The 18,369-nt window shown below is 41.1% G+C and overlaps 1 protein-coding gene across 1 annotated transcript in view; it reads left to right on the top strand.

Annotated features, from left to right (window-relative positions):
• The window catches only part of SDF4 (stromal cell derived factor 4), a 46,935-nt gene that overhangs the window by 5,518 nt on the left and 23,048 nt on the right, over positions 1-18,369 (top strand). The window contains exons 3-4 of the mRNA XM_032779987.2: positions 10,247-10,383; positions 11,471-11,584. Of these exons, the coding sequence (XP_032635878.1) occupies positions 10,247-10,383; positions 11,471-11,584 (251 nt within the window). The remainder of the gene's footprint in view (positions 1-10,246; positions 10,384-11,470; positions 11,585-18,369) is intronic.

An 18,369-nucleotide genomic window follows, 5' to 3' on the forward strand; every position in this document is an offset into this window, starting at 1 on the left:
TAAATCCTGTCACCTTAGTATTTTGGTCCATCCCAAGTATTAATAAACTGAAATAATTTCTTTCCCTTTCTTCATGTGTTCCTGAAGAGCTTGCAAAATTCTGTTACTGCTGCAGTTAAACATATGTAGGCAACTTCCCAGAGCTTAGGAAGTGAAGTATAATGAAAGATAAGGTATATTTAAATTATGACGTCATGCTAAACATTATTACTTGGAGTTCCTCAGAATAGATGGGCTTTTATTCTAATGTAACAAAAAAAATTAAATCCTATTTTAAGCATAAAAATATGCCCACTTTTTGTATTTGTTTATAAAGCACCTTTCATTTTATTAGGAAAGGCCTAAATCAACAACTAGATCAATTTCCTGTGTTAGCAGACCTGTAAATCAGTGCACTAAAGTGCACATGTGTAAGTTTTAGGACTAGAACACACGAAGAATAAAAACACAGTGAGTTGTCACTACCACTAGATGGCAGAGTTGTTTCTCTTTGTGTTTTGCAACTCTAGGTTTATTTGTTATAACAGTGTAGACTGAGTTGGTACTTCTAATATCTGTAGGTAATTCTGGTAGCAGTAAAAAAAAAAAAAATCTTGAATATGTGAAGTTTTTTCATTTTGTTTGTGCTGGAATTGGCAGGGAGGCTTTGAAATCCATTCTTATTGGAACAGTTTATAATTGAGTATCTGGCAAGGATGGAGGAGACTATGCATTTGCAATTTTGAAGACTGCTAATTTCCCCAGATATTTCTCTGCAGCAATTCTGTTCTTTAACGTGGAAAACAGAGTATTGCTTCTTCAGTGAGGTGCTGCTGCTTCTGTCAGTGCAGCTCCATTCAGGGTGTTTTGTTTTTTTAAGGTACTCATTTAGCACTCCGTTCTCCCTGCCAAACAAAGCAATCTACTTCAATGAAATGTCTGATTTGTAATTCCTGGGAGCAGGATCGTTCTCTGGTTGTAATGAGACCACCCCTGTCATTAGAGTCTTGCGCCGATACAAAATTTGTATCCGCATTCGATCTGCAAAAATGGTCTGTGGATAGCTGCATCAATGGATATAAAGCAAATATCCATGGATTTACAGGACTCTATCATTACAAGGAATACATTTTTGTAATACTTAATACACCTCTAAAATGTTGTATCACTAACTAAACTTTACAGCACTCCTGTGAGATGGTCACTTATTATTCTGCTTTTAAACCTGGGAAGAACTGAGGCACAGATGTTAAGAGGATTGCTCAAAGCTAAAGAGAGTTTGTGTCAGACTGAGTAGTTCCTGGCATCTAACTGTTCGCTTGGATCATGGCTCTTTTTTTGTGGTAGGCTGCAACCTTGCAAAACTTTTTGGCTCTTTAGCCACTGCAACAAACCCAGCTCTAAAATCATAACTTACTAATGAAAAACACTGGTGTATCTGTGCTGTATTGTCAACAGCGGATGTCTGAAAGGGTTAACACAAAGCTTACTTTTCAAATGCTAATCAATGTGTATAGCAGTGGTTCCCAAACTTGTTCTGCCGCTTGTTCAAGGAAAGCCCCTGACGGGCCGGGAGGGGCCGGTTTGTTTACCTACCACGTCCGCAGGTTTGGCCGATCGCGGCTCCCACTGGCCACGGTTCACCGCTTCAGGCCAATGGGAGCCGCTAGAAGCGGTGGCCAGTACGTCCCTTGGCCCTCTCCACTTCCAGCAGCTCCCGTTGGCCTGGAGCAACGAACCGCGGCCAGTTGGAGCTGCGATCGGCCTGCGGATGCGGCAGGTAAACAAACTGGCCTGGCCCGCCAGGGGCTTTCCCTGCACAAATGGCAGAAAAACTTTGGGAACCACTGGTGTATAGTTATCCTGGCTTACCCTTCTACACTGAAAACTAAAATCATTTATTGCTAATCAGCTGTTCAACCAGTCATTCCACTGACAGTTTATTTACAAATTAAGGATTTATTGTTAAGACTGTATCAAATAGACATCTGGCAATAATGAAACTGAAAGCTGATTAGCACATTCAGATCTTGATTAGAGACTTTTGTAAATCACAAATTGCAGTCTCCCTTTGCTTTTATCTATTTGTTGTGATGGAGGCTGCCTTGGCAGGTCAAAAGCATTTTAGCTGCCTCTGTTCTGACCTTAGAAATGATTATCGACCTAATTCAAGTGCTTTTCCACACTGTGTTCCCTCATAGATCAGATTAGAAGGTTGGCAGAATTCTCTGGGGGATTAGAAGAAGCTTGTTTTCCAGATGTACTCCTAAAGATTGAGTTAAGAGATAAAAATGACCTTCCTTCCACCAATGGTAAGGAGTCTTTGGGGAAAAGGAAAATGCCTTTGTTAAAGACTTTTTTTTTAAAAAAAATTACTTTTATTTTTTAATGAGCAGCAGCTAAGGTTCCTGGATCTGTTTATATGCCACTTGGAATGGTCCTCTCAAAGTGTAGCTCGGCCTTCTGGCTAGAGGGATGATAATGTTATCTAAGGTGTTATCTAATGGGGTGATTAAGGAATAAGGTGAGACACTATTCCTTTCTGGAAAAGGCAATTCAGAGGTAGAGTTTTTATCCTATTCGCATTCTTCTAGATAAATTAGTAACTATTGGATCTTTTAGGCGCTTATCAAAAACAGGCATGTTTTCAAACCTAAACACTGAGATAGAGATTTGAACCTCCGAGACAAGTGGGTAAAAGCAGTAGTTGCTGTATGAGGGAGTAATCTTATATAGGTCCAGTCTTACATGGAGATTGGGGAAACTGCAATGCGACAGTTCCCTCCATCCTCCCATCTCTTGTACAGATGGGGGACGCTGTCTTTTTTTTAAATGGATAACTTGACCCAATAGCTAGATATTTAACTGATACTGTCTTTGAACCAACAACAAGGCTGAAGTGACTAGAGTTCAGGAGACTAGAATTTTTTTTCTTCAACTTTGAGCCTGGAATTTTTTATATTTAGCAAAGTACAACTAAAGCCCTTTGAATTGACTGGTGTTTAGAGTAAACTGTGCCCAAAATAGATCTGTCAGCTGTGTTCTGCAGCTAACTCTTCTTAAATATATTAAAATAAGCATTGGTTATATTTTCATGTTCTACCTGCTCTTTCCCATACCAGAAGATTTGGTTAGCCTTGTTTGTTATTCTCTGGTATCACTCTTCTCAGCCAAAGTGTTCTTGATTAAGTTAATTAGGAATGCAGCCTTTCTTTCATACAAAATAATAGCTGACATTTTTATGGTCAGTAATTACCGTATATACTCGTTCATTAGCTCGTCTGTTTATACCCAAAATGGATAGGTAAAAATAGCAAAAGCTGTATGACCTTTTCATAAGCCGACCCAATATTTCAGGGATTGGAAAACTTTGGCTCCCGGGCCATCAGGGTAAGCCGCTGGTGGGTTGGGTTCCCCGCCAGTGGGAACTGCAGGAAGGTGAACTGTGGCCACAAGGAGCTGAGGGGCTCCATGCCTGCAGATGCTCAAGGTAAACAAAACTACAATGTATTAGATCAGAGATTGGCAACTTTTGGCATGTGGCCCACCAGGGTAAGCACCCTGGCGGACCAGGCCAGTTTGTTTACCTGCCATGCCTGCAGGTTTGGCCGATCACAGCGCCCACTGGCCGCGGTTTGCCGTTCCAGGCCAATGGGGCCAGCGGTAAGCAGCGCGGACCGAGGGATGTGCTGGCCGCCACTTCCTGCCACCCCCATTTGCTTAGAGCGGAGAACTGCAGCCAGTGGGAGCCGCTATCGGCGAAACCTGCAGGCACTGCAGATAAACAAACCGGTGGGCTGCGTGCCAAAGATTGCCGATCCTGTATTAGATATTCATTGATTCCATAGAGTTTAAAATCATCAAATTTTGGTGTAGACCCGTTTATAAGCCAACCCCCACTCTTTGATGCAACACCTTTTTACCAAAAATATTCAGCTTATTAATGAGTATATACGTTAATGTGTTTTTGATCAAATGCAGTTTGTCTTGTGGGGTAAGCCCATTGATGTAATGTGCTGAATATTTCTAACTGGAACTTAATGTAACTTTCAGATCTGAAAAATACAAATTTTATAACATAATTAGATTTTGCACATCGATCATCTATAAGAAACTAGACCTAGGAACTTAGAATACATGCGCATGCAATGTCTCACTGTTGTAGGTGTTCCAGCAGTCATGCATTACGTAAAATTTAAAAATGATGGGGATGAGCTAGACAAAATATGGTGATAAGTCCTGTGTTCAATGCAGCACAGCCTTTTTTGTCGCATTGCATTTTAACTAGTCCTCTGCTCATATTAGCCTGTACAGTTTTCTAAGGCTATGTTCCTTGCTATACAGTTTAGGTTTCTTTGAATTGTATTCATAAACTTTTTTTTCTTTTCAGAGATTATAGAAAGCCTGGAATAGATAAGATTGTGTAAGTGAAGAGAGTAAGTTACTTGTCATAACAGTCTTGGCTTCTGTTTGTAAGGCTACTCTTACTTAGTGGAGACAAGATTTTGCTCTAGCACAAAGTCATTCTCAATGTAGTGACTAAATACATATTAAAAACAGACTGTTCCAGTACTTTCGGTGGAGACGCTGGGGGGGAGGTGGCAGTGTTTTTGGGGTGTATGAGGACATTAATACCTTAGTACCAGATTCACTTTTTTTTTTTTTTTAAGACTCTCTTCATTCTCTGTCTAATTACTGAGAGAGAAAGCAGGGAGAGGCAGTAAACTTCAGTTTCTCCCAGTGATAGGAGCAAATTTATTTTTATTATGTTTAAAAAGGAAGTTAAAGAACTTTCAGGTTCCACAGGGGAATTAACTGAGAGGGTATGATCTTCAAGATTCAGACATGCCAATGGGCTAATTGATTTAAACAGTAACTTGCCTGTTGTAAAGACTTGAGGTATTTTCATAAAGTCTGAAACCTGGATGTTTAATGAAGTCTTTTTGCAAAAAAACAAAAACAAAAACAAAAACAAAAAACTTGTTATAGGAAAAGCATGCTAAATTGAAATTTGTGGGTCAATGCAAAAAAAACCTCCATGTTTATCTGTCTCTAAAACCAAAAACAACAACAAAAAAGTCCCCTGAATTGTTTCCTGCTGGAAGTACACTGAGATAAGGGCTAATTTTGACAAGACATCTGTCATTGAATTCTTGGCCAAAAATGATCACTTTATGCAGAAATTCCTGATGTATATCATAAGAACATAACATATAAACATATGTTCTTATGTTATGATGATCTTATCTGCTTATCTTTTTATCTTTATGTAAGAAGGTGAGTATTTGGGCACTTGGTGGGCCAAGAAGTGTGTAAAGATATTCAGTATTCAATGTGTGGCCATACCATGAATTACCATACACTAGACTGGATGCCAGAATTCAAACCAAAAAGAACAGGATTACTTGCGGCACCTTAAAGAGACTAACAAATTTATTTGGGCATAAGCTTTCATGGGCTAAAACCCACTTCATCGGATGCATGCCCAAATAAATTTGTTAGTCTCTAAGGTGCCACAAGTGCTCCTCGTTCTTTTTGCTGATACAGACTAACACGGCTACCACTCTAAAAGAATTCAAACCACAAGTCTCAGCTGTAAAGGGTGGGCTTTCTTGGTTAATTAAATCTGTTTTGTTGTTTTGAGTTTAGTAATTCCATTTCAGTAATGTAGTACATGTGGTTTCCTGTCAGGATGTGTGTGTGGTAATGGACCTACCACTGTGTACGTCTGAAAAGTGAGTATTCAGCTTTTAATTGTTCATATTTTGCTTATATCTCTTGCCCCTTATAAGCGCACACATTTGGGAACTGAATGCCAGTCCTTGACTAATCATTCATGGGGTCCGTAGCCAGAAAACATACATCCTGTCTGCTTCCAGCATGTGTAGGGGTAAGGTTGTTTCCCTCTTTCTCCTGTGGAACTCCTGAGCTCAGTCCTTGAGGCAGAGCACATGGGGTTCTTAACAAGCACTGAAAGGGAAGAGGCTGAACTTTAGTGATGTTTGTAAGCTCTTATAGCATTTGAGGTCCATTATTCTTATCGCTCAGAATAGAAGTAGGGGAGTGGTTATGTTGGGGATTGGCAAAACCAATGGAGTATTTTAATGTAGTAGTTAAAAGGGACATAATTTGGGGATAATGTTGAAGTACATCCGGTATACCTAAGTGCAATTTTCATTTATAATGCCATCACCTATCCTTTTGTGGGGGAAGGCAGATGTTGAGACTATAGCCATGCAGTGGTAGATTTGAACAATTATACTGGAAGTGGAATGAAGCTCAGGGGACATGTTAGCTTGCTTGTTGTTATAAAGTTAGATTTTTAAATTTGATGGGTTTTTCAGCTAAAAACCTTACCTATCTTGATAGTTGTGTCCTATTTGTCATGATCTGTGCATTTTTAAAGTGTGCTGCATCTAGAGATTTTAAAAAGTAATCTAGCATGCTCTTGTATATCACTTTAATTGTAAATAAATTACATTGTTCTCATTATTAAATATTACCTTTTGAGTCTGGTTTTCATTATCTGTATGCAACGGGAATAGTCTTTTTCCTAAACAAATAGTATATTTAGAGCTAATGGAAATTGCTAGCTTGACAATCTTAATATATACAGCATGAGCAGGAGCAGTACAGTCTTCCCCAAATGGCTATGCCTGGAAACCTGATGTGGGAAATGGACTCTAGCTCCAAGAAGGGAGTTCAATCTCCTTTCAGTCATTGACCTGTCTGCTGAGGTTGCCACAAAGGTCCAGTTGTGGTGGTTTGTGATGTGGACTCCTGCCGGGTGGAAAATAGGCTGAGATCACTAAGCTCATTTCATGTAGGCCATTGGATAACTGTCAGTTGGGCGGCTGGTTTTGGTACTTTGGTCAATACTGTGCTTGATTCATTATAAATAAACTGGATTTCTATAAGTAAGCCTTCTCCTATGGAACACCTGTAATAAGGCCACATTTGTTCCTTTTAACAGAAATACCTTGTTTATCTTTAAAGGCCTGATATAAACATTAATACTAATATTTCTTAACTATTTTTGCTGTGCATAGATAATGAAATATAATACACTTGTACTCCCTGAATATCCCTGTTATACCTAAACTTATTGCCACCAGTGAAGAGTACTAATCTTAACTGGATTTACTTGCTTATTAAGTGTAATGGTATTTTGTAACAGTTTTTGTGAATTACACTGGATGTCACTAAAATGCATTCAGACCATGGCACAGTTGTCACATATTGCAGCAGCTACCATCTATTTTTGGAAATCTGTAATTTTCTTGTGGAAAAAGCACACAGTTTAGTGAACTATAATGTAATATTTATCTTGTATTTTATGTTGTTGAGAACTCAGAAAGGATTATTGTCAGAGGAAGGCTGTTTCAGTCTGACTTCTTATTCTGGAAACAATTCCTTGGAGAGATTTCTACAGAATTTATGAAATGCCACATCAATTTTTGCTGTAATATTAATGGTATTTCTTGAACAAGAGGAACCAATGTACTTATCAGAGCTGATGCATGGCAAAGTGTTGAAAGATTATCATCCTGCATCAGGCATTTTTCAGCCAGAGACAACTGAGGAATGTCTATGCTGAGCTGTATTTCTTCTGTATATTTTGTTCACTTTACATGGAAGCTCAAAGTCTCTAAGATCATGTAGACTACAGTTCTGTGGAATATACAGTATTTCTGAACTAACTGCTGGATTTTTTCCCCTTTAGCTGAACACTTTGCTGTCTTCTCAGATCTCTTAGCAAAACTTTCCCTATTACTTAAATATTCAGGAATTGTAGGCTGTACTAGCTTCATTTGTCAGCTTTGTTTGTACAGCCTTAGCCTCATGTTACTCAGTAGCTAACTTTTTATTACTATTATTGGGAATCTTTTTCAATAGTCCATTCTAAATAAGATATCTCTACACACTATTATTTTGATAGCCCATTCTGCCTCTTAGATTGTAAGCTCAGAGCAAAGACCATGTCTTGTTCTGTACAGTTGTAAGTGCACTGGTTGCCTAAAAAATGTGATACTTCAGAGATATCAAAAGGATTATGGCCAGCCTTACCACTGGTTGTATCAATTCATTGAATCAATACATTTGGATGATTCTTGGGAACACAGTGGTGAATAAAAGCAATGCCATATAGAGAACTGAGGAATGGGTCAATGGACTATTAGATAGAGGCAAATGCAAGAAGACTGCCTTTTTACAATCACTAAATGGACAGTCTTATTTGGGAGCCATTATTAAATTTCTGTAGCGGATAGAGGTCATGTGTGGTGACTGTAGGCTTCTCATCTGATCTGGTCTAATGCAATTGAGAGGTGTCAAAGTTAAGGACAACACTTTCTGTTGCCATTTTGTTACTTATTCAGTACCAAAATATCCCAAATATCATTACTCGGATAGCTAACTATAATGTATGTACAAGTGTGATGAACGAACATATTTTACTATTGTCTGCTGTAAACTACTGCTTGCCACAGTGAGTCTGATATTCCATGTGTGCATGTACTTACATTGTGAGAAAACAATACAGTATTTAAAAACTTTAATGTTGCACTTTTTTTAATACAGATGAACATTTAAAAAGATCAGATGTTTGGGTTGTTCTAACTGTAACATTTGAGTTGACATTTAAAGGTGGAGGAACGTATTAAATAGCCTAAGTTTCAATGGTAAAATTTTGAAAGTCTTAAGATAGTGATGCAAACGGATAAAAAGATGAAGTGAAGCCTGTGCCTGTATGCACTTCTTAAAATTTTAACATGGGTGGTTTTGGTATACTTTAAATAGGTTCTTAAATGTCAACAAAATGTCTTTTCTGTTTTTGATGCTCACTTACATTTGGATTATTGATGTTGTGTTCAGAAAAGGGACTCTAAAATGACATGTGGGTGATCATACTTATTCTCATTTCATGATGTATTAAATTTGCTCAACTGAAATATTATTTATTTTAACTGTTGATCAAACTTCTTGCTCTTTTATCCATCATTGCCAACAGACTTTACAATTAGCACATATCTTGCAGTTTGGTCAATGAGACAGAATGTAATATAGGTTATGGTTCTGCACCTGAGCAGTACTGAACATAGAAATATCTTGTCTTTGTCCTAAAAAAAGGAAAGCAGATCTGACTGGCGAGACTCACAGGGAGCAGATGTCCATTACCTCAGCTTTAACTTTTATAAGATCACTTTTCAGTCAACCATCCTATAAACATGTAGAAACAATGGTCTTCTTCACAGATCAAGGGATAAAAATAATCATTAGAAGGTGTTTTAGGTATCTTTTAAGGTTACAACAATAGCATTAAAGGAATTGAGAAACCTTTCTGGAGGCCCATGCACCAAGGTTTTTCACTTTATTTTCTTTCTCTTAATGACTATAGTTTTTTCTAATAAATGGTTAAGCATAAGGGGCATCTTGTCTTCCCAGTAAATGAGGGAAAGTTTATGTATTTAATAATAAAAAAAGGATGGGGGAAGAGTGCTAGATCCTGAAAGACAGCAGGAGACAAGCTTGGAAGTACACTGAATTGAGATATTGAGGTGAACAGAGAGGAAGAAAGGGTCTAGAAGGAAGCAAGAATTAAAAGATGCTGAGACATCTGCACTAGTGAGAGTCTACAATAGCAAGCAAGTTGAAAAAACAAACAATAATTAACCTTAAGTTTAGGAAAAGTGGAGTTAACATAGCATGGACCATGCAGTGTACTTCTTTGATTTCCTTCTTAAAAAAACAAACTTTGCTGTTTTTAAAAGTTGGGTAGATGTTAGCAACTTACAGGGTAATGAAAGATAATTAAGCACCTTACTTCACTGGGCAGTCCCACTAGCATTGTTCATTTGAGAAGAGCGAAAAGGCTGGCTGCTGCAACTGAAGGAAAACAGCATGGCGTACTTAAAACATAATGGCCACCCTGAACAGTGAAAGGAACAATCTTAAAATGAAAATAACTGATCCTATTAAAGGAATTTGTCTCATTCTGCGCACTCATCTATTCAGACTTCACATTTAGCCATTTTTAACTTCCCAGGTAACTTTATAGCTGTCTCTGTTTACTGTTCAGTCAATGGCTCAGTGTTAAATAATACATCACTCAAGTAGTGAGCAATGTGATTTTTTTTCTGTAACTAAACTGAACCATCTCACTTCTGTTTTAACTGTCTTCTGTTCTTGTTAATGGGCAGTGAAGGGACACATCTTGTGTTTTGAGGTATTTTGGGGCTCTTAACTGTTCTCATATCTTTCTCTACAGGGTAGATATTAATAGGGACAAAAAAATAAGCGCTAAAGAGATGCAGCGTTGGATCATGGAGAAGACAGAAGAGCATTTCCAGGAAGCTGTGGAAGAGAACAAAATGCATTTCCGAGCTGTGGACCCTGATGGCGATGGTAGGAGAGCAACATTTATCTTGTGAAAGTCATTCTAGGGCATCTAAAAACATTATAGCTAGAGGTCAAACTGACTATGGAATGCACATTTAGTTGCTCTGAAGCACTCATTATAGGCCAAACCCTAGACCTAGTCCCTTTGAAGTCCACGAGACCAGTTTCATCCCTACATTTATATGATTCATTGGGGAGGACAGAAGAGGATTTTTTTCCTCTGAAGACTAGACTACACTAGGAGAAACTTTCTGAATATTTTCTATGATTGCTATCTCTTGTTCAGCTCTACCAACATTAGTAATATTGGGAGCTCTTGTTTGCTCCCACAGTCACTTTTAATGTCATTTATATCATGTAACCCTGCTCAGGGCAGGTCTAATAGACTGTATTTAAAAATGCATATCAGTACTGAGGCTTCCAACATTGCTAATGCTGGCTGAGATGTGCTGGTGATGGCAACGGTCGGAAATTTAAAAAAAAATTTCCCCACGGTTGTCAGGGCCTTAGAGTTGGTGTTTTATTTACTTTGATTTCTTTCAAGAGAGCAGATTCAGTGATAACACTGTAAGGCAAAACAGTATAGTTAACCAGACAAATGTTGCTATTAAATCTTTGATCACTCTCTGGGAAGCTGTTTAGTTTTGAAATAGAAAAGATTTAAAAGGAACAAGAAATTTAAAATGGTTGTCATTGAGTCAGATAGAATCCTTAGGCAGCCCTACGCATTACAGATAACGTAAGGACCAAATTCTGCCCCTGATAATGCATCTGAGCTCTCATTGACATCCAAAGACATAATTTTGATCCTTAGAATGGACAACTATAGGAACATTTCAGACGTTACCCTTGTGGAAAGGAACCTTAGTCCACTTTGAGGAGGATTGGTTGGGAGATATTTTTGCCACATCACTGCTCCCAGTGAAATTTACAAGTGTTGGGTGATTGTGAGTAAATGTGAATGGATGTGGTTCTTACAGATTGCAGATGTGTGAAGTGTTTTAACAGATGATTTCAAAAGAAACAAGACCAGAAGTTCGGATTTTAAAATGTTAAGACTATTTGTGATGTCTGAGATGTCTCTGTCTTACAGGCCATGTGTCTTGGGATGAGTATAAAATAAAGTTTTTGGCAAGCAAGGGCTTTAATGAAAAAGAGATTGCAGAGAAGATCAAAAACAACGAAGAGCTAAAAATTGATGAAGAAAGTAAGTATTTTCAGTTGCTGATACTGGCATATTTTGCCTAAGAAAAGCATTGTGCTACTACAGTCCTTTGGCCAGCAGTAAATTGACTGAACTGGCAGATTAGAAATCAAGATTCCGTACAGGACTATTGTTCCAGCTGTATGACTGCATCTACTTTGGCTTTGAAAGGAGACAGAGGTGAAATGCCACAGTAGCTGCCGCCAAGAATGAAGAGAGGAAAGGAGCTGAACATTAAACACCACCTTGCATGATCAGGTCTTTGAGAGCCCTCTAATCCTATAAAGGTTGGACCCTAAATTTTTAGGATCACTGCACTTCAGTTTTGCAATTATCACCTTTTTAGCTGTGAGTTAAAAACTGGGAAATTCACTTCTCAGTAGAATGGCAAGATTGGGGGGGGGTGCGAAGAAAAGGCAGAATAAATTAGTTATTGTGCCCAATGCGTTCTCCAGCAAGTGCAGATTAGCCCAGCTCATTGTTTACTTTGGGCTTGGCTACATTGGCACTTTACAGCGCTGCAACTTTCGCACTCGGGTGTGAAAGAATACCCCCCTGAGCGCTGCAAGATACAGCGCTGTGAAGTGTCAGTGTAATCAGGGCGGCAGCGCTGGGAGCGTGGCTCCCAGCGCTGCACTCTACACCCGTAAGGGATGTGGTTTACAAGCAGCGCTGGGAGAACTCTCTCCCAGCGCTGCGGCTCTGACTACACTCACACTACCAAGCCCTTTGAGAAGTAGGAATGGTCATTTGAAAAAAGAAATACAGCAGAGCCCCATTTGTCCAATCTAATTGGGACCAGGACCAGATTGGATAATCTGGAGAATGGGAACATGCAATGCTGCAGCGCCATCTGGCAGCCACAGGAGAGAGTGTGTGCTTCTGGACCTCTGTGAAAGCTGGATAATGGAGGATCGGATAAACGGGGTTCTACTGTAAATTCTTTTTCTCTGTCCTGGCCTGGGTTGTGTGCTGGGTTATTACAATAGCTTTTCGTTTCTGAAGACTTAAGGGCAAATTCTTTGTCCAAAGTGAAGGTCAGTTAGGCAGTCTCAACTTTGTCCTCATTCATCCAATGTACCCTGTGATGCTGGCAAACCAGGGCCAGCTGTTTCCAAGTCTGTAGGTGTCAGCTGAGTACTGACAAATTCAGAGCTGGAAACCAGACCAGATCACCTAGATGTTACCACGCTCCACCCCTTGACTCAACATATTCATCAGAAATTTCTGCAGCCTCCAAAACTATGGAAGGTTGTGACGGATGTCTGCCTTCACCTCGTCTGTAACTACCCATAACAACTGCTCCTGTACCATCAGATGAGTTTTTTCATAGTCAACCCTATTACCCATTTTTCATAAAATTACACATTGTATACACATATTCAACATGGAACTGAGTTACTGCAGAGAATTCTTTCCTGGGTGCTGGCTGGTGAGTCTTGCCCACATGCTCAGGGTTTAGCTGATCGCCATATTTGGGGTCGGGAAGGAATTTTCCTCCAGGGCGGATTGGCAGAGGCCCTGGAGGTTTTTTGCCTTCCTCTGCAGCATGGGGCATGGGTCGCTTGCTGGTGGATTCTCTGCAGCTTGAGGTCTTCAAACCACAATTTTGAGGACTTCAATAACTCAGTCATGGGTTAGGGGTTGTTATAAAAGTGGATGGGTAGGGTTCTGTGGCCTGCCTTGTGCAGGAGGTCAGACTAGATGATCATATTGGTCCCTTCTGACCTATGAGTCTATGAGTTATACTGTCAAACATTTTAAGATTCCTATACTTCAAATTGATGGGACTCAGGTATAATCTTAAACCTTTTCAATATATTTTCTTTAAATTTCTTATACATCTTAGCATCACCCTCCTCCGTATCGTTAAAAATTTGTCTTGCCTCCCCAGTTATTCTAGTCAAGAGGATTGGTATCCACTTATCCTCTGGAATCTTGTGGATATCATACAGTTCCTTAGAGGTGGACAGGCACTCCTCTGTACAGTCAGTCTCTTGATAAATTGGGCAGGCTTTCTCCTTGTGCAGCGGTATACTCACTAGCTGAGGATGCTGTTTTTGCTGCTCCAGTACTTTTGAGCTGTGATATGTGAGCATCCTTCTGTTTCTGGTGTGCTCTCTTCTCAGCTTCTAGTTCCATGCATCTTTGGTGAGCTTCCTCCTCCACCTCCTAGGTTTCTTTCTTCTCCTTGATCTGCAATTCCACCATCTGTCTCCAGTGTTCACGTTCTTTCTGGGTTGCCTGGAGCTTCAGCTGTAGCAATCAGTGGCTGTGGCATCTGGGGCAGAAGGTATTCGTGCCCCACTTCTATTCCTTTCCCTGCTGCCTAGTCAAAACTTATGCGCAAAGCTCTCAGTTCCTCATCTGAAGCTATCTTTACAGAACTTTTCAAGAGGGGTAGGGGCAAATCCCAAGGAAAGGGAAATCCCCTTTTCCCCCAGGTTAAGAGGGGGGTGGAGGAGTCTAGAAATAAATCTAACCCCAACTTTATTACAAAAATCCTTAAGGGAGCCCAGATTTTAAAACTCTTACCCAGAGGTGAAAGTAAGCCGATCCGGTTTGTTATGGCATACCAGCAAAAGCTGGTATGCCGTGCTGAACCGGACCAGACTGGCTTCCCCAGGCTGGTGATTTAAAGGGCCTGGGGCTCCCAGAAGTGACTGGAGCTCTGGGCCCTTTAAATTTCCACCAGAGTCCCGGGGTAGCGGAGGCAGCTTGGGTGGTGATTTAAAGGGCCCTTTAAATCACTGCTGGAGCCCCTGGCTGCCGCTGCTACCCCAGGGACTCCGGCACTGGGGTTCAGGTGGTGATTTAAAGGGTCCAGGGCTCTGGCTGCTGCGGGGAGCCCAGACCCTTTAAATCACCACCTGAGCCCCGCTCCAGGAGCCCTGACGTAGTGGCAGTGGGCTCTGGCAGTGATTTAAAGGGACAGGGGCTCCCAGCTGCCACTACCGCCTTTAAATTTCTGCCAGAGCCCTGAGTGCCAGGGTTGCGGCAGCATCCGGGAGCCCCCAGGGCTCCATCGGTGATTTAAAGGGCCTGGGTCTCTGGCCACGGCTAGAGCCCCGGGCCCTTTAAATTGTCCCCAAGCCCCAGGGCTTCCAGCTGCCTCTTTAGCTGGTAGCTCCAGGGGTGGTTTAAAGGGGCTGGGGCTCCCAGCTACTGCAGCTGGAGCCCTGGGCCCTTTAAATCTTGATTTAAAGGGCCCAGGGATTTAAAGGTCTTGCGCCTTCCAGTTGAGGCCACACCCCTTCTGGTTGAAGCCCCACCCTCTGCTCAGGACTCCGGTGTACCAGTAAGTCCTTTAATTTACTTTCACCCGCCCTTACGCTAACGCAAGGCAGGTAGTCTGCCACACTGCTTGGCTCCCAGTGTGATGGAGTTAGGCTGGACAGTTACAAAGAGAATGGTGGAAGGCAGGACTACTAGCCCTAGAATGATAAAAGCGCTTTTCCCTATAAGCTGAAAAGGGGTTATCTCTCGTCAGCTAGGGGCAGTCCAGTTAAGGGCTGGCTGAGACCTTTAAAAAACCCTGCACTTGTTAGAGAGAAGAAGAGGCAAGCTGCTGAAGGGCTAGTGGGCGTAGGGAGAAAGACTTCTCCAGGGTATGAGGCTGCTCTCCTCCCTACAGGGAAAGCTACTCTAACTGCCTGTTTAGGGGAAGGACCGGCACCATGGAGCCAATAACAAGGCCACACACCCCCTCCCCAGAGAGGGGATAATAAAAGAGATTCCCCTTTGTTTTGTGTTAAGAATTTCTTTCTTTTGTTTGGCGGAGGAGTACTTGGGTCTGCCCCGAGACCTACCTGGAAAATATTGAGAAATAAACCCCAAGTGGTGAAATAAACACCGTCCAGCATGTGGCTGATTTACTCCAGGCCTCCTCCTCTTCCTCCTCCTTCCCCTGCACTCCCCATCAGAGAGGGAAGCACTGAGCCTGGCAAAGTGGAGGAGATGCCTTGCCACTCCAGCCATATAAAACTAAGTTACTCAAAACTTAAAGATCCCCCACACAATATACACTCCCAACCTTTGGTGTTAATGCCACGACCATTGTCCCAAGGACAGCAGTCGAGGAGGAGGAAGAGCCAGTGAACTATTTTAGAATTGAGTCTTGGGAAGGTAGTGGAAAATATACTAAGGATGCTAATGTAAATGTCATAGATTGTAAGAGCTGGAGGGACACAGCATCCTCAAGTCACTTTGGTTAAGGAGACTTTGGTGAGAGGAAAACAAAACTCCCTCTAAGAGTTTAAATGTAATGCTTTAACTGAGTTCTCTGTGACTGTGCCTCTTGCTAAGATCCACCTTGAGCAGGGGAATTTTAAGGTTGATATCACGGTAGCATCAGGAATCTGTTTCCTGCTAATCTTTTAACAGGCAGTAACATTTTAGCCATGTCTAAGCAGGTTAATGTTATAACCTTCAGCCAGAAAGAGTGTTCCTCAGTCCACAGACAAAGCAGGGAGGAATGGGAAGGGGCTGGGGGAATGCCCTCAGTTCTTCTGTCTGTTGAAAGTAATAACTTGTCTTCAGAGGAGAAATTTTAAAATGCCATTGCTTTGCCCAGAATCTGCTCTGAACTTAAGCGAGGCTGAAAATGAGTTTATGAAGGCTGAAGAAGCTGACCCTTCTCTGGACCAAGAGCAGGTTGTGGCTCAGAATAATACCTCAGCGGGGGGAGGAAAAGGTAGATTTTTGTAGAAGGAGATTTGCTGGTGAGGTTTGCAAGTAGGTAGTTGTGCCTGAGAAATACGGAGGAGAGTTGCTGCAGCTAGTTCATGATTGTCCATATACAGGACACTTAAGAGTGGAAAGAACCTGTGACAGGCTTAAACGGAATTTGTGTTGCCCTCACGTGTTGAGACAATAAAAAATTACTGTAAGAGTTGCGACTATGGTCAGAAGCGTAAGAGATTAAAGGGACCCTGCAAGTCTGCTATACAACCATTGCCCATAATCAAACAGGTGTTTGCCAGGTTGTCTGTAGATATTGTAGTATCACTCTCTAAACCTTCCAGGACTGGGAAGAAATATATACTTGATGTAGTGGATTCTGCCACCAGGTACCCTGAAGCCGCACTATTATCTAATATCAAAGCTGAGATGGTAGCCACTGCCCTTTTCACCATTTTTAGCAAGTGGGTTTTCCCAGGGAAACTGTCTTAGAATCCAAGAAATGTAGGACTGAAAGGGACTTCACTAGGTTATCTAGTCCAGTCCTCTGCACTGAAGGCAAGACTAAGTAATAACTAGATCACTTCTGACAGGTATTTGTCTAACGTGTTCTTAAAAACTACCAATGATGGAGACTCCACAATCTCCCTAGACAATTTGTTCCAGTGCTTAACTGCCCTGACAGGAAGTTTTTTCCTAATGTCCAACCTGCAATTTAAGTACATTGCTGCTTGTCCTATCCTCAGAGGTTAAGGAGAACAATATTTCATTTTCCTCTTTGTAACAACCTTTTATGTACTTGAAAACTGTTATGTCCCCTCTCAGTCTTTTCTTCTCTGGAATACATGAACCCAGTTTTTTCAGTCTTTCCTCATAGGTCATGTTTTTTAGACCTTTTAATCATTTTTGTTGCTTTCCTCTGGACTTCCTTCAATTTGTCCATCTTTCCTGAAGTGTGGCACCCAGAACTGGACACAATACTGCAGCTGAGCCTTCGCACAGTAGAGTGGAAGAATTACTTCTTGTGTCTTGCTTACAACAATCCCAGAATGATGGCCCTTTTTGCAATAGTATTACACTGTTGACTTATATTGAGCTTGTTATCCACTATAATCCTTCCGCAGTACTCCTTCCTAGGCAGTCACTTCCCATTTTGTATGTGTGCAATTGATTGATCCTTCCTAAGTGGAGTACTTTACATTTGTCCTTATTGAATTTCATCTTGTCAGACCACGGTGCCAACTTCATGTCTGTTATCTTTAAGAAGTTGTTTGAAGTGAATCATTCAAAGGCTGCCCCCTATCATCCAGAAACTAATGGTCTGGTAGAGAGATTTAATGGAACTTTGAAAGCTGTACTGAAAATGTATGGCACCAGGTGAGAGAAGGAGTGGGATGTGTTACTCCCTTATTTGCATACAAAAGTGTTCCTGTAGAGTCTTCTGGCCTTGCCCCCTTTGATCTCCTGTATGGGAGACAGGTTAGGGGACCCCTAGATTTAATTCGAGGCTCTTGGGAGCATAGTGCTGAGGAGCTAAGACAACCTGTAGGGGAGTACGTCACTCGTTTTAAAGAGAATTTACAAGTTGTGATGGGTTTGTTGCAGCAGAACCTGGAAAGAAGTCAGGAATCGCAGAAGGCTTGGTATGATAGGCATGCTGAAGAAGGATCATGTGATATTGGTGATTTGGTGTTAGTGCTGATTCTAGTGAGGAAAAACAAAATGCACGATTGTTGGGAAGGATTGTCAAGAAGCCTCACTGCAGGGAAGCTGTACAAACTGTACGTGTCAATAGATAGAAAGCTTACCACAAAACGGAGATGGGAGTGAATATGATTTGTTGTGCTGATAAGGGAACGTTTACTGACCCTTTAATTGTTCTGGTCAGGGAGAGTAAAGAAGAGACTCCTCTGGAGAGCACTGAGATGTGGGAGGATCTGAAAAGCCCCAAAGCAAGAAATGTTAGCCCCTTTAAAGCATCACAGACAGGTATTTTCCAACTAGCCAAGTTTAATTGACAGGTCGGCACTCAAAGTCATGAACCACTCCAGACAGTGTGACATGCCCCTTCTCCCCTCCAAAAAAAAAAAAAAAAAAAAAAAAAAAAA

The sequence above is a fragment of the Chelonoidis abingdonii genome, chromosome 23, assembly GCF_003597395.2.
Source record: "Chelonoidis abingdonii isolate Lonesome George chromosome 23, CheloAbing_2.0, whole genome shotgun sequence".
Lineage (NCBI taxonomy): Eukaryota > Metazoa > Chordata > Testudines > Testudinidae > Chelonoidis > Chelonoidis abingdonii.